Source organism: Pelecanus crispus, chromosome 3 (assembly GCF_030463565.1).
Source record: "Pelecanus crispus isolate bPelCri1 chromosome 3, bPelCri1.pri, whole genome shotgun sequence".
Lineage (NCBI taxonomy): Eukaryota > Metazoa > Chordata > Aves > Pelecaniformes > Pelecanidae > Pelecanus > Pelecanus crispus.
Window position 1 is genome coordinate 59000526 of NC_134645.1, and position 21981 is coordinate 59022506.

The window sequence follows — 21981 nt, forward strand, 5'->3', positions numbered from 1 at the left end:
ATCAAGACTGCAGACACTGACAAATGAGCTAGAATGCGAAGTATATTATTGAAATGAAGCACTGAGGTGATGATGTGGAATGTTCTCCTAGTTTTAAATGTTTTAAATAATGTTTTTTAATCTATTCTTCGTGATTTTCATGAAAAGAGTGGATGCTAGAATCTTTTTCCATGCTGTTTTTGCTGTAAGAGCTGTGAAGGTGCTGTTTTGCCAATCTGATACATCAGACAAAAGGTAGAAATTTATATAAACAGTAAATACAAACTTTTTAATACTGTACAGGGAATTTGAGATGGAGAGTATAGAATTTGCTGTTCTGATGATGATATAGTGTATTGTGGTATGTGTTACTTTAATGTAGGTTAGAGAAATTGGAAAAAATTAAGAAGTCTTAGGAGGATTGAGGAGGGCTTAACTTTATTTAGCAGTAAGTTTAATGGGCTACTCACTATAAAAGGGGTGGAAAAAATGGCATTTGATACTGAACTAAGGTAAACCAGTTTCTTTCTTGTTGATAGAATCCTGTATTTTTCTGGACTTGCGGTGATCGTGCCAGCTTTGAATTTCAGTTAGAGAAGCATTGTAGTACAGTTATCATTGATAAACAATCAAATTATTTAATTGCTTAGTTGGGGTGTTTTCTCTGCTGAACAGTGGTTTTCTTAATAGTTGCTTAAAAGACAGTGTAAGATCAGTAGTGGTTTGTCACTGCTCAGATTTGTCTAGCATTCTAAACCATTGAAGAAATAACGGGGGTGTGTTTTTAGTGAGGCATGGACTCATTCATTTTTAAAATTGCGCTACCACTGCCACGGAGTTGACTTTTTCAGAATTTAAGAATGTAAGATTTTGGAGCAGTGTCAACCACCCCAGCTCATGTTTTCTGTCTGAGGGCATGCATTTTAAACAACTGGGAGTGGGGATCTCCAGTCAGTGTTAATGCAAGCCGAGGGCAGATAGCTGCTAAAGGTACTTTCAGGGGAGCATGTGTGGCCACATGCCCAAGGGCCTGCTCCCTGGTCTGGCTGCAGCTTGTGCACTCTGCCTGGATTGTCAGCTCTTCCTTTGGGTCTGCTGTAGTGAACAGATATTTGCTCCAAGACTTCGGGGACTCCTACAGTATTCTTGTTGCCAAACCTTTATGAATTGCTTGCTTTAAACCTGAGTAAATGTAAACAGGCTTTAGCGTTGTTTTAACAGTATATGTACATGCTGATCGTTGTGCTAGCCAATGCATGGGAGGGGAAAGGAACTCTCTAGTACTTGAATTTGCATTTAAAGACTGTTTTGTGACTTCATTTTGACTTTTGCAATTCTTTACCCTTATTTTAACCATATTAATGTTATGTTTAATGTAGCTTTTTTCTGTAACAGAGGAAAAGCCTGACACTTTCTCTGGTAGAAAATAAGTTATCGCTTTTTGTTTCAGATGAGGTATTAACTTGAGTTTCTCTCTGGCCAGGGTGATTTTTCTCAGTTGTGTAAGCCAAGATTTGCTGCTTCACTTGGCTTTTGAATGTGGTTGGTTTTCAGATGCATAGCTTGAGTTGTTCAAAACAAAATATTTTGATCCTCTGCTTGTCCAGTGTTGCAGTTTCTGAGGCCTCTTAGGTGTGTCTAAATGTCAGTCTAAAGTATGACCACAGCTTTTTTTAGGTGTATCCGTGCTACCTTTAAAGGGTACCAGACTTCCCAGCTCCTGAAGAGTTGGGCTGCTCTGGCTCCATTAATAAAGTGCATGAAGAGAAGGGAAGCTGAACTTGCGTAGTCAGATAAACAGAATGTGTTTTCTGGGAAGGAATAGCATAACCCGAGTTTCCAGTTCTAGCAGTCTTGGCTGTTACTTGTCATGTGTTAAGGTTTTTTTGAAGTTGTGGTACTGTTTTCAATAGTGGAATATTGTGTTGTTATGTAGATTAGAAACTGTGGGTAGGATCGTGATGTATGTTTTATTAACACATCTCTGAATATTCATAACAAATTTCTGTTCTTGCTTGTATTTTTAATTATGTATGTATTGTGATTATATCAGAGAAGATGGGATTTATGGGACTAAAAAAATAATGAGCAGATGTTTACTGGAATATTCTTAGGACTTTCAGTCTTCATTATTCTATTAGCTAACAAGTTGGTTTTTTCCCATGCGTAGTGCATATAGATGGAGTCTCCAGAGTAACATGTATTTTGGGTTGTTTTGGTTTCTTTCGATCTATTCTTAATTGTTGGCAGAAAGTTGAACTGGTTAATGTGCTGCTTTTCAGATCATGTTCAGCTATTATTGGAGGTGTTCTGGTTCAGACCAATTACCAGTTGACTGGTAATTGTATCAGCTCAGACCAAAGACATAGGAGTTGACAAAGTCTTACAATAGAGTGGTTCAGGGCTAGTATATAATATAGCCATTCAGTGGTCCTGGAAGAGTATTATGCCTGTCTTGTCATCCCTGCTGAAAATCATGTGCTTTGTGCTTTCCCATTAATTCTTTGAAGGCTTTTCACCATCTTTTCAGTCTCAGGAGAAGTTGTAGCATTGCACTACATTACATTTGAATCACAAGTGGTGCTAATGCACGAGAAAATTGTGATTAATGGTCCCCAATTAACTTGCCACTAGTGCACTTTTAGTGCATAGAAGTTTAGAAAGACAAGCACTTAGGCTCACTTGCAAAGTGAGTGTGCCAGTGGGATTGTTGGGAAAGAGCTCGGGCTCACAGGATCCAGAGAGCAGCACGTACAGGTGCCTCACGGTACTGGAGGGAGTTCTCTGCTGCAGGTTGCCATGAGTCAGCACATGGGGTAATAGTGCATGTTGAATATGAGGCAAAGAAAATAAAAGCGGGTAGAGAAGGGGAGGAGAAAGTGAATAAATTGATGGAGATGTTGAATAAGATTTGCCAACTTAAGAGGTAAATGAATATTGGAGTTGACTGCTTCGGGTTTTTTATAAACCATATGGTCACATTTGTTTGTAATATTAGTTTATATGAAGAAGATACCATTCCATTGCTTAACACATAAGCGTGTTCTTCCAAGCTTAATGAGTAGAAAGTCGTCTTGATAAAAGTCTATGGATATCATATGGCCAGGACAGATAATTTGTATAAATGTGTTGATTGGGTGATTGTAATATAATCTTATTCACAATTCTTCATAATTTCCTTCAAAGGAGAAACAGAATTAGTTGAAGAAACCTGAGTTGTTACAGGGTTATTGCCTTCTAGTCATAATCCTAGGATGTTTCTTAAGCATGTTAGGTGAAAAACGAGTAGACTATTGCTAGTAAATCCTGAAACTTAGAGACACTGAACTTCTAGCCACAATATCCTGATCATAAACAATGAAAGCGATGGTAAAGGCAACAGTGTAGGTACACTCAAAAGCTGAATGAACGCTATCTTCCTATATTTGATGTGGACTTCTTCGTGTTTACTTGTGTTTTAAATAAGTAAAAATGCTTTTCTTAAGACCATGAATTTTAATACTTTGATAAATCAAGTATTTTTTTATTCTTAATAAATTTTATAATGTCAATATAGAAACCAATACAGAAGGAAACTGATCAGATGTGTCTATAAATGGGCAATTTTCAAGGTTATGAGTGTGTGAAGGACAATTAGTTAGCCAGAGATGTCATGTGGGAAAACAGTGACATAAAATACAGACTTTATACTTCATAATTGGAAAGAGGTTTTGTGTCTGTGTTGTTTTTTGGGGTTGTTTTTCATTGGTTTTTGTTACATCAAAGGTGCCTGCTTTCAGTGTCTTAAGGCTTTCCTTCCTCTTCCAGAAAATGCTGGGACAGAAGAGATGAGTACTCCCTTTACTAAGGCCTAAAACTGCCTGTTGAAAAACAATCCTGACCAGGCAATATACGAATGGCCCAAGGAAGCCAGCAAATTGATATTCAGGTTTTACATGACCTGCGACAGAAGTTTCCTGAGGTACCTGAAGGTGTTGTGTCCAGATGCATGTTACAGGTCAGTGTTCTGTTAATGACTGTATGAGTAAGCAGTGTTGCTTGTTTTGTTATGTATGGGTGTCTCCTTTGAAAGCAGATTTTTTTTCTCTCTATTTTCCTTTCCGAGTGAGGCAAACATACACAGCCAATTTCTTTATGTTGCACAGCAAACTAAATGTTAAATTGGCCTCTCCTGTGCTTGATCAGGGGTGGCCCAAGGTAAACCAGCCTCTAAATCAGTGTGTGCATGGAGACTACTGTCTTGCCAATCAGTATGCTCATGCCTTTTGGCCATCTCAAGAGCCAAAACTAACTGTGGCAAAAGGAGGGATGCAAAGCCAACTTGAGTCCAGCAGGGACAATTTAAGGCAGTGCTACAAAAAGGCAGCTGCTTTTTTTTTTGCCTTTTTTTTTTTTTCTTTGAGGGTCAGATGAGGTCTGGAAGCAGCTTTGCTACCTGGCCTCTATCAGGCTTCAAGGTAATTAGTAGTGGGCCCTTGCCTGCATGCAGGTTGGCCGCACTGCTTTCCACTCCCTTGGTCTGCAGAGGCAGTGCCAGTGGCCTTGCACATCTTCTGCAGCAGAGAGCCTATGAGTATAGTGCAGGCATGCCCGAGTTCTCTGAGTCAGCCTGAATCAGGCTGGACTAGGTGGCTGTAGCCTAGCATCCACTGTGTTATACCTGAGTGGGTGTGATGCACTGGTGTGCTTCTGCCCAGGGCTTTGGCTGCCAGATGGGCTTCATTTGTTTTGTTGTAGCTTTGGAGTCCATGCTGCTAATCTATGGATTTCTCTTGGGCTTGGAAGCAACAAAGCGTTTTTGTCTGGTACTGCAGTTAGTGCTAAGGCTACGGACTGCCATACCATCAATTTCTACCTCCAGCTGTTTTCTATACTGCCGTTATCAGAATACTTATATGCCCATATTTTGTATCAACCTCTGCTCTATAACATCACATTAGTTACTTCAGCAGATAAATTAATATGCCCATCCAAAGCCCGACACAGGGACACCTGAATGCCTGGAGTTAACAAATGCTGATAGACTTAAACTATGTTGCTTAAACGTTTGCTTTGCATTTTCCAGTGATCCCAAAGCATCCATACTGATTGGATTCTTTTCATTATCTAAGGTATTCAACCTTTGAGTACTCTGGATAATTGTCAGAAGATTGTCAGAATATTCATACTGATTGTCAGTATATGCAACTTGATTGGAAAAAACATGGGTCATGAGTTCCCAGAAGCTAGCTGTCTCTGGACTATGGCTAGGACATTTGTGGTTATGACTCAACGTTCTTTATATCATAGTTGTTTGTCTTGCTTTTTATATGTATTTTTATTTATAAAATACATATACGTGTATACTTACATATGTATATGTAGTCACACACACATGCATCCAAACACAGTGTTTGTACTGTTGGGAGTACGAGTGTGACTGTGTCAACTTAATCTTTGTATTTTCAAGACTTTATCATGACTCTCCATTCATACTAGAGTAAGAAGCTGTGAAAAGTGCAGTTCTTTGAGAGAACTGTTTGTGATTTGCAAGAGGGCAAAATTCTGCTTGGGGCTCGTGAGGTTTCAAGCTTCCCCAACCCTTTCTCTCTAATTATTTAGCTGAAGAGGAAACAGAACCAGACTATAAATTGCCTGTATTCTCAAGATTGTACACCACCATTTTTATATTGGTTCTCTGTAGGACTAATCTAATTCTAATTCAAATACACTTTTGTTCTTCACACACGAGAACTGCTTGTTAAGCAAGGTCAATGGACTTGACAGAGTGAATGCATCAGTTATCACAGTTTGAATGTAATTCTTGATAAATTTAAAAGCTAGTGCTTGGCTCTTGAGAGACTCAGCAGTCTTCATAACATTAAATACAGTGGATTGGGTTCTTTTTTTTTTATAAAAAGGAGCGTTATAACTGAGAAGAAAAGATACTGTACATCCTGTACTTTGAGAGAGAGATGGGAGAAGGGTTTAGACTTTGAGGGAGTGTTTTAGGTCAGCTTTCATAAGAGGGTTTTTCAAAAATTCTGTACGATAATTAATGTTCCATATGTGCAATATTATTACACTAATTCATTATACTAGAAAGCTACCTTTTTTTGTTAACTGAGAGCTTCTAAGACTCACCAACAAAATCCTGTCATGTTGGTGGTTCTTTGAAATTTCATGAGCTCTGGTTTCTCTGAATCAGTTAGCTTCTAGCTATGCTACTTCTCTAAGATTACAGGGGTGGGGGATGTTTTTGTTAAAAAATAAGCCTAACATGACCTCTTCAAACCAACAAATTTTGTACCTGGACTGGTGGTAAAGATTGGAAAGCAGAATTTGAGAGTACTTTTGCATGTGTTTGCAATACTGCTGGAACAGTGTCTGAATCCTGAGTTCTACCTCCTTGTAGCTGAACATAATGGAAGGAATTTCAAATAAATGCAGTAACTATGGTTTAGGTCAGAGATAAGTACTTAAGGACATTATTGGGTATAAGAAATGGTGTGTTTGCCTTGCCCCCACAATACCTGATGTGCAAGCGTCATGCGTCAGGGTGATGTTGTTTTTAAGCCAAGAAGTGTAAGATATCCCAGGAGAGAACCTGAAAGAGTTAAAGCAGTTATGCAGTTTATAATGACAATGACAAGAGGGTTTTATAACAAAAAAAGTTTCTTCAGATCACTGTGAATTGTGCAGGAAACCTATACAGATACTTCAGTCCTCATCTTTGAGCTTTTTTAGCCAACACTTTCAGCTTGTTTTTAAAGGAAGGTTTATAGCATTATATGCTTACAATGAACAACTAAAGGATAAACAGAGCACACAAATGTCTTGAGGTGAAAAGCCTGCTGTTGAAATATCTAAACAGTATCTTGTATACTAAAAACAGAGGACCACCAAAAATATAGTAGGGTAGGATTTAAACCTGTGTAATCTAGGGAGTAAAAAACTTTATTGCTTTCTTGGGCTGACAACACTGAATGTTCCTGAAAAGTTTTGGATCCCTCCATTCTTCCCAACAAGCCTCCTGCATTCAGCTCTCCCCTTCTCATTTAAAGGAGTCACTGCAGCGTCCCCAGTCTGTGGACATTGTCCCCTTTTATTCTTTTTTGTGTCTGGAGCATTCTGTAACTACCTGCTCCTCAAGTCTACGTCCTCTCCTTGCTTCCTCGTTTCCCTCCAACATTCTTATTCTTTCTTTTTTTTTCTTTCTCTTTCAGGGTGCCAACATTTTAAACTCTATTGGGACATGGGCAGAGCTAAGATGAGGGGTATTGTTTTGCTGGAATATGCTCAGTTCTGCATCAACCGGTTCTCTGATCTATAAAGAGCTAGAAGCGGTTGAAACTCTGCCTCTGCCAGCCAGAAGATGCCAGGGGTTCCATGTGCCCCCGTTTCCCCTTTGAGTTCTCCAATTTGCTCATTGACGTCACTGAAATTTTGGGATTGATTGGATGCAGTCTTAAAAAAAGAAAAAAAAAATTGTCCAAAGAAATGCATTCAAGCTGAATGTAAGGGCCTTGCAAGCTTGGCCTGTTCCTTTTTGGTTTGGTATTTTTGGCCTTTCTGTTAATAATTTTAATTCACTTAAGTTCATGCAAAATCTGCCTTTAAGATCTTTCTGGCTTGTTTTTCTGTGGCATCCTATCTTTTTCCCTTTTCTGGCTCCCTTTTCTCCTTTGCAACAAATACAAAGCTATTGTTCTTACCTCTTCTTACCCACTGTTCTGTCCGTGTGTGATTCTTTTCTTCACTACTAACTTCACTTGATTACTTTGTCCTCTGGTGCTTATTCCAAACTAGAGCTGATATGAATACCATCAATTTGACCCATGTTCATATCTCTCAATAATTTTCTGCAACAATCCTTATATACAGCTGGCTAGTTAGATAGCCTTTAGGGAATCCTGTTACTTTAAAAGGTTTTGTGGCTGGGTTTTTTGTGGGATTTTTTTTTTTTAAAGAATTCAGAACTGCATCTGGCTTGTATGAACACATAGTTTTGGTTTTGGTGGTGGAGTTTAGCCTTGTCGTCCCTCTCCCCCTCCTGTTATGTCCGTCCTTTTTTTTTTCTTTTTTTCTTTTCTTTTTTTGTAAATCTGTAAGGTGGAGACAGTCTTGCTATGTCTGCACAACACTCCCTATGACCTCTCATCTGGTTGAAGGATGAGAACTACTGCCTGCTAGTTTAACAAAAATAACTTGATACAAAGCATGTAGCATGCATCAATTTATCTTGCTTGTGTTATTCTTTAACTAACTGATAATGTTAGTACTTGGCATATGCAATTTTTTTCCTTGATCAAATGCATTCTTTCTAGTAACTGTTTCTGCTGGATGAATTTGACACCTATTTAGTTTTAGTAACATCTGGGCCTCAACAGGTGCTCTTCTGGCTGAAAGTATTAACCTTTATTTCTTGTAAGAAAAGTGATATGGACAGAGCACAATAGTAAGAAATTATGCACTGATGCATGTTCACTCTTTTCTAAAAGTCCTTATGTAGGAAACTAAATTGTGAAGATCCGAGTACAATATTACTAAACATATCGAAAAAGAGAAGAGGGATTAGCAGTTTGCTTCTGAAATGTTCTTAAAAAGCAAATTAACTGGGTTGGGTTTTGTTCCAAGTCATCCTATTATGGGTTTTATAAAGTAACTTTGTACAAATGTAAGTATTTAAAAGCTTTGCAAGCAGTGGTTTAAAATGAAAATACAAGTGTCCCCTGGGTTTTCCATTAATAGTTTCATCTTGCAAAAGAGTAATCCTGCTGTATTTCTATAAACTGAATCTTTTGTATTTCTTCTGAAGTCATGTACAACTCCTTGAGTCAGCATGTTTCTTCTCTGCATAAGATTCACTTTCCATTTTCAGCAGGAGGTAATGCATAACTAGTATTGAAGTGTCTGGGAAAACATTTAAAATAAACATGTATTTTGATTTTTGTTTTTAAGTTATTAACCAGTAATATGCAGGTGCTGTGAATCCATTCCTTCTGTCATTTTTCCCCCTCAAGCCAGAGACTTGGTCATTGCTGAAGATTGTTCTGAAATCAAGAAGGAATAGCAAAAGTACTCATCCAAGGTGTATCATACTGTATGGTGTTAGCTTGTCGAAGTCCAAGATCTCCCTGCCATTGCTTCAGCAGCAATGCAGACCTCCGCCCTTGGTGCCAGTGACTGAGTTGCTGTTCTCAAAGTAGTAAGCTTCACATGCAAGCCCTTTGTGCATGTGTAGCAGCTATGCTAGCCAAACACCTAAAGCTTTCTGTTTGATGCTACATTGTTAATTTTTCAATGATTATTGGATGCATATGTATCTGTGACAGTATTTTATCAGTAATGTCAAACTTTCATCTGTCTTTTATAGAATAACAATAATTTGGATGCCTGTTGTGCGGTTCTCTCCCAGGAGAGCACAAAGTATCTCTACGGTGAAGGAGACCTAGGTTTTTCAGATGATTCTGGGATTCCTGGACTACGAAATCACATGACATCTCTTAATTTGGATTTGCAGTCACAGAATGTGTATCACCATGGAAGAGAAGGAAGTAGAATGAATGGAAGTAGGACTCTAGCTCACAGCGTTAGTGATGGACACCTTCAAACCAGTCAGTCCAACAATGAACTGTTTCAGCAGGAACCACAGACAGCACCTGCGCAGGTTCCACAAGGATTTAATGTCTTTGGGATGGCTAATACAGTTAGTACTTCTAATCCAGGGCAGCATCTTGGATTTCACCTAGGCAGCAAAGGAGTATCTAACTTGTCTCAACAAACACCCAGATTCAATCCCATTATGGTAACTTTAGCCCCAAATATTCAGCCTGGTCGCAATACCCCTACGTCTTTGCACATACATGGTGTACCTCCTCCTGTACTTAACAGTCCACAGGGAAATTCTATCTATATTAGGCCTTACATCACAGCTCCTAGTGGTACCGCTCGACAGACACAGCAGCAGCCAGGCTGGGCATCTCAGTTTAATCCCATGCACCCTCAGCAAGTCTACCAGCCTTCGCAGCCAAGTCCGTGGACTACTCTTCCTACATCCAATACTACGCCACATACCTCATCGCAACACTCAACGCAGCCAAATCAGCAAGGCCACCAGACTTCTCATGTCTATATGCCTATCAGTTCTCCTACTACTCCACAAGCACCTATGATTCATTCATCTGGTAGCTCACAATCATCTGCTCATAGCCAATACAACATTCAGAATATATCCACAGGACCTCGGAAAAACCAAATTGAAATCAAACTTGAACCACCACAAAGAAACAGTTCTTCTAAGTTGCGTTCAACTGGCCCTCGCACCTCCACTACTCCCTCTTCCCTCAACAGCCAGACATTAAGTAGAAGTCAACCCACTGTTTACATATCGGCCAGTCCTCCAAATACTGATGAAGTGATCACACGCGGTCAGCCCAAGGTCTACATTTCAGCAAATGCCACAACAGGAGATGATCAAGTTGTGCGGAACCAGCCCACGCTTTTCATATCGACAAATCCTGGAGTGTCTACCACTTCTAGGAATATGTCTGGTCAAGTAAGCATGGGTCCTGCATTTATTCATCACCATCCACCCAAGAGTCGAGCAGTGGGCAACAGCACCACTGCAACCTCTCCTCGAGTGGTGGTTACGCAGCCTAACACAAAATATACTTTTAAAATTACAGTTTCTCCAAATAAACCCCCTGCAGTTTCCCCAGGGGTAGTGTCCCCAACCTTTGAACCTACAAATCTTCTAAACCTTCCTGATCACTATGTTGAACCAGAGGGTATCCAGCATCTTGCTGACCCTGTTTTAGCACATGTGGATAGGATCAGTGATGCACGGAAATTGAGTATGGGATCTGATGATGCTGCCTACACGCAAGGTAATATTCTTAATATAAATAGTAGAGATTGCAACCAGGTTGTCAATTCAGTATGTAGATTATGGAACAGGAAGCAGTTGATAACCTTTGTGATGTTAATACAGTATCTTCAACTTTAGCATTCATGAGCATTTCCTAAATAAATAAAAAAGCTTTATAAGCAAATCATAGATTTCTTTTTATGGTGAAGACATGTAACTGAATACTTGGAGATAATTCTTCTGTTTGTCTTAAGTAGATATGTTATCTGTTTAATGAAGTGGAGTCGGAGTCGTAGCGTCTTCATTTTTATGTTGGTTCTGAAAGAGACATCTAAGCTTGTTCAATTTGTCCTAATGATTTAAAGTTACAAGTCTACTGGCAGATTTTTGAATCAGTTGAGATACTGTTTCCGTTGGATAATGTTCCCATTTTTTTCTTTCTGTGAGTGTTATTTAAGAAGCAAGAAAAGCAGACTTCAAAAGCAATTAGTGGGAGAAGTGTTGGCCTCCATGTTTCCTGATGTGTGCCTGAAAATAAAATGCTTAAAGTCTTTATCCTTATTTCTGTTATCTTGTAAAATGTGAGAAGGAACACCACACCAGAGAAAGCTATTTTAAAGTGTCAGTGGTATTGGGAGGGTAAAACTTAAAATATGTGATATGGCAACGCAAACTGTTAATCTTTTTCTTTTGTTTTCATGGTTTTGCATGCTTTTATTACAAATTTGATGGTTTATTAACCCTCCTGTGGACTTTTTGTATAAAGATGTTGAATGAGTCTTAGGATATTTAAGCAGCATTTAGGATAGGCTGCCAAAATAATTTCTCTTTGACCTCATTGGTCTTAGGATGTCTGAAGAAACAAGTGCAAGCCTGAGGCTTTCTGGCTTGTACTCCAGGTTAGTCTATGTAGAGTAAACTTGTGTGTGCCTATGCTGCCTGGGTAGGTGGAATCCCCTTCCTGCAAGAAGCACAGGATTATCAAAAAGACCATTAAATGTCTCCTTGTGGACAGTGTAAACTAGATCTAGTAGCTGAATTGCATTAGATTCAGAGATGCACTGCAGTTTTTTCTTAATGTTTTCAGTTGCTCTGATCCAACACTAGAGGGAGCTGAATACTTAAATTGCTGTTTTCCATTAATAAGTACTGCAGTTGGATATGGGGAGATTCTCTTCCCCACGCCATTTTTTCCTACAGCTGCCAAACTGGTATTTAAGCAAAATTACCAAATACTGTGTGAAAACCACCACTTAAAGCAATGTCTTGCCAGTCTCTTATCCAAGTTATTTTTAATAGTAGTTGTTTAGCATGGCAATATCAAGTGATTCTTCTTTAATCATAATGGTAATTTTGTAATTTTGTTTAAAATCTGTTGGGATTTGAAATTGTAAAATGGTAAAGTAGTCACAAAGCTGCTAGGAGAATAAATTGGATCATGTCTGGAAAGTGATGTGAAAATGAAGAGCATGTAATAGTGCTGTGGGCATCCATCAGTGTCTTCCGCTCCCGGTGCGGTTCCATAATGACAGCTTAATTTCTAAACCACATAAGTAGGAGAACATTGAAATGAGAATTTGTGGGGTTTTTCCCTTTACAAGTGTAGCTTAAAAAAAAAAAATGGGGGGGGGCCGCAGGGTGCAGGGCAAAGTTCTCCAGAGACGTAGTCTTGCTCATAGTCTTACTCTTCCTTGAGTCCACACCATGCCATGCATCCTGGAGATACTCCAGTAGCACTCTTCCTCGCTTACCATGTCCAGCATACTGGCTGCTCACCACCAGCCTGCATCCATAGTTTGACAGGTCTGAAGAGTACTGAGTCTGGTCAGTAGAACATAGCTGTGTTGCTGCAGGTCAAGTTCCTGGGCTTCGAGGAGTTGCCTCAGCAGTAATACTAAGACAGTGAAAATAAAGAGACTATCTAAAAGTGGAAATGAAGCGTAGAAGGAAAAAGGGCTTGTACTCTCCCTGCAAGAGTAAAGGCAAAGTAGTCTTTGATTTCCTTTCTTTCGAGTTGCAGCTACATTTGTAACTCCTGGAGTTCATAAATGGGAAAAAGTTCCTTCAGCTGTTTCTAAAAGATTTTTCAAGAGGGGAGGTTGTCTTTTGAGACTGCTTACCTGATGATTCCAAGTCTTCAACAAAAATCTTTATCTTGGGATTTCAGTTACTACGTTTTTGTAGTACATATGAGCACAGCTGCAACTTTAACTACAGTGGGACTACTGGCTTCCCCAAATAAAGCTGCCTATTTATGCAAACATCTCTAAATTGAACAAAACCAAGCAAAAGCTCAGGCAGCTTTGTCATTTCAGATTCTTTTGAACTCATGTGACTCAAAGCCTAGGCTGAATCTCAGTAAGGCCTTACAGTTCTGTAACACTGTACAAAAATAGTTTGGCATGGTTCCTCCTTTTGAAGAACCTCTAGAAGACAAAATATGATGTGTGAATGAATGGACAGGCAGGAATTGCAGCAAAGGACAGTTCTGCTTGCTGGAGGTGTGGAAAAATGCATTTTTTTGATGTGCTATTTTCTCCTCTGCTACTACTTGAGAAACCTAACCAACCAAATTTGAGTGCTTCTAATTTTTTGGTACCTGAAGAAATTGTGGTGAATTAAACAGCACATTCCAGCCAGTTTTGCTTAAACACTTTGTGGAGCAAATTCAGTCGTCTTAAAATACCTTGTTATTGCTACTTTTTTTTCATAATTTTCACAGTGTTATAAAGGTATCCATAGTCTGTGAAACTGATCCCAGTTTATATGAATTAGTAATTTAATGGATGGATGAATGGCTGTGCAGAGAAGTTGAAATGATTGTTGGATTTAATGAAATAATTTTTCATTTTTATAGAAGGTGATTAATGCTTTGAGCAGTGTTATCTGCTCATGTGATATTTAATAGTATACCTACCTTTGATGAAATAAACTCCTTAAATTGTATGAATTTGATTGTGTCTTCTGCTACTTACGTTCTTTACAGGTTTAAAAAGCTGTGGTTTAAATGCTAACTTCATCATTTCTAAATTAGGTCTCCTCATGCCATTTTTCTTTACAAATAGTAGGCAGTGTTAGAAATTAGAAGCTGAGCTAATGGTTCTGCACCATAGTTCAGGGTTAAAATGGCATACAATCCAGCCTCTATGATAAATATAACTGATGTTTGCCAGCGGTATTGCTTGTAGTACTTTCTGGTTTAGTTTCATTTGGTGTCTCCTGCTACGGCAAGAACACTGGATTATGTTCCAAGGCAAATAGCAATCAAAATCAAAATCTTGATGCTTATCTAGCATACATAGTGCTCTGTATTGCAGCCATCTCTCTGAAATGCTCTTCATACTACCTGTTTTACAATGGTTGGGCTGAATACAATGCACAGAAACGTTTGTTGTTGGTCTCTGGTAGTCATTCTTGTAGATTGGATTCTTGAAAAAGATTTTTACAGCTTACAGCTAAATTTTGCATGGTCATCTGTTACATTGTGTGACTTTCTCATTGTATTTGCTTGTTGTCTGTAACTGATTTGTGCTGTTTTCAAAAATACAACACTTTCTGTCTTATGGCAGAGATTTTCTTGTGAGAAGAACAGAAAAGCAATCTGTAGCAATGTGTTTGCCTGTATTTTCCCAAAAGAATGCTAACTTTCATCTTTATCTGATGTTGCCATGTGAAGGATAATAAAGTAGATAAAATGGGACTTTATGTATTGCAGCTTTACTGGTACACCAGAAGGCCAGAATGGAGCGACTTCAACGAGAACTTGAGATTCAAAAGAAAAAGTTGGATAAACTAAAATCAGAGGTCAATGAAATGGAGAATAATCTAACACGAAGGCGCCTGAAAAGATCGAATTCTGTTTCCCAAATTCCATCAGTAAGTTGAAATGTCTGTAGGCTATGAACCTAAACCAGAAGTGTGCTCTGTCACAATAAATTAAAAGAACAGTTGCTCATATATTGGCAATATGCTAATGACAGGCAATATACCTAGAATTAAACTGGTAAACAGTGTAGTTTAGAGTAAAGACTAAATATGTGTTATTTAACCACAACCTTTCAGTTCACTAATTGCTTTGTGAAGTGGTGCTTTTAAAGGCAGTCACAAAAGGTTTGACCCTGGTAGTCCTTCCAGATGTTCTTAAAGGTATGATCACCTAATGTTTCAGACTACAACTTAATACTCATACTGCTTTCCACACAAAGTATTTTTTTGGTCTTCATGCATATACCAATCTCAAAGAAACTGATTAATGCACCAGTTTTCAGTGCCAGAAGATCAGTCACTGATCTGGTGGACCATTGGCTGTGTCCTGACCACAATCTGGAGCTCTTCAGTCAGCTCTGAAGTCTGATGAGAGAGGAGAATTCAGTGGGTCTGAAAGCTTTTTGTAAGGTTTTGCTTGGATTAAAATAAAGGTCATTATAAAGGAAGATTCTTTTATCTTCACTTCTGAAAAAACTAAATGCTGTCTACCTATGTGTGAATGATAACTGATAATAAAATGGGAAAATGTAGTCTAACAGGCAGGTTTATTTTTTCAGCTGGAAGAAATGCAACAGTTAAGAAGTTGTAACAGACAACTGCAGATAGACATAGATTGCCTAACCAAAGAGATTGATCTTTTTCAAGCAAGAGGTATGGTATGTCTTAGTACATCAGCAACTGTAAATGCTGGGTTTTTTCCTTTCTTCTTTCACTGTCTGTGTGTATCAAAAGTGTCTGTGTTACAAATTATGAGTATACACACTATTTGCAAAATCATCATATTAGTTTGAGTGAAGCCATGGAAGTAATTGTCTTGTAAGCCTCTTGTTTTTGTTGGCTTTATGATTTTCCTAATCCCATGGTCATTCCTATGTCATACTTGGCTCAGAAGAGAGAAACTTGTGATGCCATTTATTTAATAATTGGCCAGGGGGGAATCTGTTTCTCTGAGTATCAAAGATGAGGGAGAAGAAGTTTTCTGAATGATACAGCCATACATATGTGTCCATCTCTCTCTCTCGTCTTCCACTTCTTCTGTCTTGTGTTCAGCAAATATACAGTTGTAACTTCCAGTGTGCTCTCCTCCTTCCACTTTCCTTGTCTGCAGGGAACACAGCCTTTGGTCATGAGGGTGAAATTATGAGACAGCTGAGCCAATTCAAGAGCTGCCAACAAGAGGTCCCTCTCTCTTCCTGCTTCCCTCTCTTGCCACTTACTGTGCTCTGGCTCTGTATTAGCTTTTTAGACCCTTTGCAGAGCTGATTCTGCTCACTAGCCAAGCAAAAAATGTTGCGTTGCTGGAAAAGCTTGCTACAGCTGATGTGAGGGAGAGGCATGGGAAGGGAGAACTGAGATAGTGAGGGGGAAGGGCTAATGCTTTTCACTTTCAGAGCAGCAAGCTGTTAGATCAGTTCAGTCATGAGCCATGGAAGGTCTCCTTCAGACAATGTACCCGCAGATAAGGAGAAGGTAGACAGGTGTACTGAATGCAATGCTGCACTAAAAACGTGTCCTTAAATAGAATATTTAAATTGCATGTGACTTTATATCTGTAAATTGTTACAGTAAATTGGAGTTAGGAGTTCCTCTAAGTATTAAATTTAGGCATATATAATGCACTGCATAGTAGACAGCACATCTCTTTCAGCATAATTACAATTTAGAAAAAGTCTCAGGTAAAATTTACTAATAAAATGCTGTTAAATACTTAAGAGCAGCAGAAAATAATATATTTAAAGAGTTTGGTCTGCTGGATTCTGTTTCTGACTTTATATTGCATATTTTGGGCAATAAGTTTCTTCAAGTGTATTGTTGACATCACTAATGTCTCACTCGGGTCTGTATTGACATCTTGATATAAAAGGTGGTAAGTGAATAATAGTACTTTCAGAATTACTGCTAGAAAAAACTGATATGCTTTCCTACCCAAGTTTATTTTTAAAACTGCTGCACTTTCTTTTTTTTTCTTTATTATTTTTAGGACCACATTTTAATCCCAGCGCTATTCATAATTTTTATGATAATATTGGATTTCTTGGTCCGGTGCCACCAAAACCCAAAGGTACTGTACTGGTAAAATTTGGATTTAATACTAATATCTGGTTTGCCTCTAATACCAAGTTTTATTCTATGAATCTAGTTTAAATGTTAATTATGAAATAGATTACTTCAAAAGCGTACAAATCTTGCATTTTATTTGTATTGGCAGTAAATATGCTTCTGTTTGCTCTTGTTTCCTCTCTAGTCATGCATTCAGGAAAGAGAAGTATATTAAATGGGGTACGTTTAAAGATGGATAATATGTTGGGAATGTAGTTTAAGTAAATGGAAGCATCCGTAATGTTTCAAAAATGAGCATGTGATACACTGCTTAGGGATGAGTGAAACTCACTTAGATGACTTCATCATTGTCCTTGGTGAAGAGTGGATTTATTTACATATTAGAATAACTCAGTTTGGTTACCCTGACTGGAATTCATGGCTACTGAAGAATTTGTATTAACAATTTACATAAAAGCCTCTTCTGACTATTAAATGTAGGTAAATATAGTTTTAGATAGTTGAAGAGGAAAGTAATGCTGCCCAATGGGGCAGTCAATATTGCTGAATTTATTAGTCAGTCTTGAACATTCTGCATGTCAAGTTTTGCACATTAGTTATTTTTTTTCCCTAATGGGATGTCAAACAAAACAGAATACTTGCCTCTTGTGTGTTACGTAAAGCAGAGAATGAAATTAACCCGTTTGCAACAGCATCATACTATGACCTATAGGTAGGCCACCAAATGAAATAGATAATCCACTAATGTTTCTGTGCAGTCTTTCTGTCCAGGACGTTCTCCACACAATATATTTGTGTGTGTGATTGGTCCTTGTCGTGTGCAGTAACTGTTGTTACAGAATCTTATCTTGCACATTTCTGACCATTCTGTATTTCAAAATGGTCTAGATAAATAGGGTTTTTGTTGTCCTCCGGGCTGTTCATAACTCCTCCAAACCGATACTGTTCTTCATGCTTTAAGGGATTGTTTTATCCTTCATTATCCAAGCTGTTAGTGAAAATACTGAGTAGTTAAATCCATAGCCAGTCCTATTAGACACATTTTACTGAGGAATTTATCAGCAGTTCTGTCAATTATGTAGTTCCCTTTACAGTAAATAAAAACTAACCTATCAAAGAAGAAAATTAAAATTAATTTTCTGTGACTATTTAACACTTGCATTGACTCATCTTCTAGGAACTCAGAAATTTAAGTGTTTAATAACTTGGTACAACCTGTCTTGAAAATGCAGAGTTAACCCTGACTGGTTTATAAACCTCTGAAGTACCCCTTATCCTTTCTCTTTCTTTCTTTTTTAAAAAGTATCACTACTGTATTTTAGTCCTTCATTAACTTAAAATAAACTGAACTGAAAAGTAAAGTTTCAGTTTAACTATGATGGAGGCTGTCACTTAAACCAGAATTACCACTGTGCACAAAAGAATGAAACATAATTCTTTTTGTAGTTGTGATCAGTAGCATTGTGTTTCCTGAAGCTGACACTGTCATGTTGCAGCAGTTGCAATTGGCTAGTTGCTAATGAGATGTTCTCCAGTTGAAATAATTGGCCAAAAGACATGCCTAAACCAGGAACCCTTAACTTGAGAAGTCACTCTTCGCTCTTTTCTCTTTTCATCTTTTCTCTTTTAAAATAGTTGAAGGTCGTTGTCTAACACGTCATGCAAAAAGATGTACTTGTATACTTGAGAGGATTGCTCTGTAGCGTGACAGGGTTAGGCATTGATTTTTCTCTAGTGTATCTGACTGCTTATCTGGTTTGAAGAACTGCTAATACTTATTCTAGGGTCCAAATGTTAAATAAGTCAAAAGGTTCCAGAGCACTTATTTCTTGCTGTAATGAGTTTTAGACTGCTCCACAGACCTCAGACTTCTAAATCTTGTGCATGTTTCCTGTGCTGATTGATTTCTAAATTTTATCTCCTTCTCATGCAACAGCTTTGAACTGAGACCAAAAGGGAAGAAATCAGAGTGAAGGGATGGGAACTTGCTTTTTATAGTTTCACCTTGTGCCATTTGGCTGACTTACAATCAAGCTGTAGTCAAGGGGGTGGTAAAAAGCTGCCTGTCACTTGTAATAACTGCGCTGTTCTCAGAGGAACAAGATAGTTCTCAGTTACTGAAAAAAAATCATCTCAAAATTCTTTCCATGCTGGTCTTGGTTAGTAACTACTTATCTTATCTCTTTCATGTCACAGATCAGAGGTCCATTGTGAAAACACCAAAGACTGTTCCAGACACAGATGAAGATGAGGGAGCTCAGTGGAGTTGTACTGCCTGTACTTTTTTAAATCATCCGGCCTTAAATCGCTGTGAACAGTGCGAAATGCCCAGACATTTCTGAGCCAACAGGCCCATTACCTTTTGTAAAACCGTAGCAAATGTACAAGGAACTATCCAGTCATTGGGGGGCAAAAAAAAACATTTATGTGTAGGATTTCGTAAAATTGAAGGTGTGACAAGATGGTATTTTGCTAATGTTAAATGTCAGCCCACAGAGCTAGTAATACCTCAGTGTTGTGTCACAGGCAGTTGAAATCAATTGGCTGCAAGGTGATCTGCTGAAAGACTCAGTTGCCAGCTGCCTAAACCATGTACAGTATTACAGTATTCCAGTAACACACACCATGTTCAGTGCTTGGGTGTTGCCCATCCTCTTCTCTGCCCCGATGTCACTACTGAATTTTGACAGGGGAAAGGAATAGAGTGCTAGCGTTTTTGTTTTCAGAGCTTTCAGTGAAACACTACATGCACAGAGGAGGTCTAAAAGGAACAAGGTTTAACTGTTTAAACTGTTTGCTGCCACACAGTGCCTTCGATAAAGGGAAGAACTTCACAAATCAGTGGTACTCTTTGCCTTGTCTTCCCTGAAAACATCTCTGTGAAGCCAGAAATCAGTACAATCACATCTAAAGATGAAAAGGAAAAACTGCATGCGTTGTCTGTACAATACACACAGTGAAATACCCCAAAGCTTTTCCTACTGTACATAGCTCTAGAGCCTGCTTTAAGTGATTTCTTTTCTTCACCTTTATTATTTTCTTGTACTTCTGTATGTATAGTGTAATAGTCTTTTTGTTAACTTTCTTTTTTCCCTTTAAGTGATTAAGCACGATCATGTCCCTTTTTTTAAGCTTTTATCTGAGAGAAGCGATGCCTTAAAATAAGAGCATTAATAAGAAACTATGCACAAAATAGCTTTCCTCTGCTCATTCTGTACATTGCTCTTGTAAATGCTGATGATCTGTGAAGACCTGCAGATGCAGCGTGGTAAAAATGCAGGAAAAGTTGGAAGAGTTATGCATATAGTTCACTCTGTACACTGAGTTTTACGGTGGGTGACACAAGGTAGCATTTTGTCTGGTGTGAGGAAACTTTATACTAAGAAACTTTCAACCCACCAACAGATCAGCATCCGATTTAAGCTTGCTTCATCTGCTGGGTATCTTGCAGACTCCTGAAGAGAGATTCATTGGGGAAGTACATACAGTGCCAAAATCAACAGCAGCAGCATCGTACAGCTTTGTTCAAGGACTTTAAATGCTTTCCTGTTTTGGCAGCCAGTTTCCAAACCTGACTTTGTGGTGAAGTCTCATATTTATAGAAAACAAGGATAGCAATATTTAGGACAACTGAAAAAGGCTGGAAAAGAGAAATCAAACAGACTTGAACACTGAAGCAACCTCAAGCATCTCTTTATTTTGATGATCTATTTTTTTAAGGAAAATATTCACATGATCGGGGATGTATGTAACCGAGATCGAGAAAATGGAATTCCAGTACAGTATGCATGAAAGACGGCACGCAAAGAATTATGTAGCAGCACTTAGCGTGAGGCTGGAGGGAGTGCTAACAATGTAGCAAGAGACAAAGTAGACTGTCACCCACTGTAAACATTTGCCAGTGGACACTTTCATTAGGAGTTTTACAAGTGATCTATGTGAATGCACAGAGGCCTTTGTTTTGAAGGCTTTGCATTTTTTTTACGTGGGAAGAAAATGCCAATCCCAGGTAATTAGGCAGTAGACCCAAAGCACTTGCATTCAATGCATTTTGTTTATAAAATGAGGCCTTGTTTTTAGCTTCATCTGCAGTTCTATGTGAAGATTGACAAATCAGTTTTTACCTGTTTATTAATAAAACCTAATTTGGATATCTTGAGTTGATGGTTTTGTGATTTAGCTGGGTAAACTGCCTTTGTAACAGATAAGTTATTTATAAAAATTAAAAAAAATTATATTCTAATGTTTGGTTTTGTGATTTGTTTGCTTTTTCCATGCTGTGGAGCAACAGAATACTCAACAGAACAAGAAGCATTAACAGTATTAAAAGTAGGCTGATTTCTTATGACCAGAGATTTTATTTAAGCCTTTGTTTTGTTGAATCTTGTGTCTTTCCTCCCATACATTATTCTCTTTAATTCGGTAAGTGTAAGGAACGTATTCCATAAAGTTGCACTGGCAAGACTGTGCCCTGACCGAAGAACCGTGCACTTATTCATAAAGTAATAAGCTAGACAGGCCCTTTTTACTTCATGCTTTAAGGGTTTATGATTTTTAAAATATTTTTCTAATTCAAAATGGGCAACCACTTTGTCCAAGGTAATAGTTTATATACTTTGCGTACTGTTAATAGAAGCGTCGTTTAGGGATTAATATGGTTAAACTGTGTTTTGGTGCTATGTATATTATAGTGCTATGAGATGTTGGAGTGCTCCTGGACATGGCTTTCCCACTTGGACACTGTCTAGACAGCGTCCATTTGGTATGTGGAGTTGGGCTTTCCTGAGACACAGCGATGCTCTGTAAAAGCCCTTCAGGAGGCATCTATAAACAGATTAACTACAGATCCAGCAAAAAACATTCCTTAACATGGATGGATCAGCTGGAGTGCTTTAGTTCACTGTATGAAAAATATAGTGTTTGGAGTGAGGAGGGCAGCTGTATTTGAAAAGCAAACAACAAACTCCAATCAGCTGTGGGGTAGAAAAAGTGTGTTTAGGGAAACAGGTAAAATGGAATTCTGCTCATCCTGTCGAATGCATAATTGATCTTTTCCCTGCATTTGAGTGTTTATTTTCTGAAGGAAAAAAGATGAGTATTTACAT

General features: G+C 38.3%; 1 protein-coding gene across 1 annotated transcript; it reads left to right on the top strand.

Annotated features, from left to right (window-relative positions):
* Positions 1–3791: 3791 nt before the first annotated feature.
* TAB2 (TGF-beta activated kinase 1 (MAP3K7) binding protein 2) lies at positions 3792–21092 on the top strand. Its single transcript, XM_009479789.2, has 6 exons — positions 3792–3976; positions 9335–10847; positions 14544–14704; positions 15373–15466; positions 16797–16877; positions 19073–21092. Exons 1-6 carry the CDS (start codon positions 3875–3877, stop codon positions 19216–19218), a joined length of 2097 nt encoding a protein of 698 aa, XP_009478064.2. The 5' UTR covers positions 3792–3874; the 3' UTR covers positions 19219–21092.
* Positions 21093–21981: the final 889 nt, after the last annotated feature.

Excerpts from the sequence above, each read along its gene's own strand:
- TAB2 (XM_009479789.2), top strand. The coding sequence starts at position 3,875 with ATGGCCCAAGGAAGCCAGCAAATTGATATTCAGGTTTTACATGACCTG. Across the intron at positions 10,848-14,543 it reads TGATGCTGCCTACACGCAAG|CTTTACTGGTACACCAGAAG; the intron begins GTAATATTCTTA and ends TATGTATTGCAG. Across the intron at positions 16,878-19,072 it reads GGTGCCACCAAAACCCAAAG|ATCAGAGGTCCATTGTGAAA; the intron begins GTACTGTACTGG and ends TTCATGTCACAG.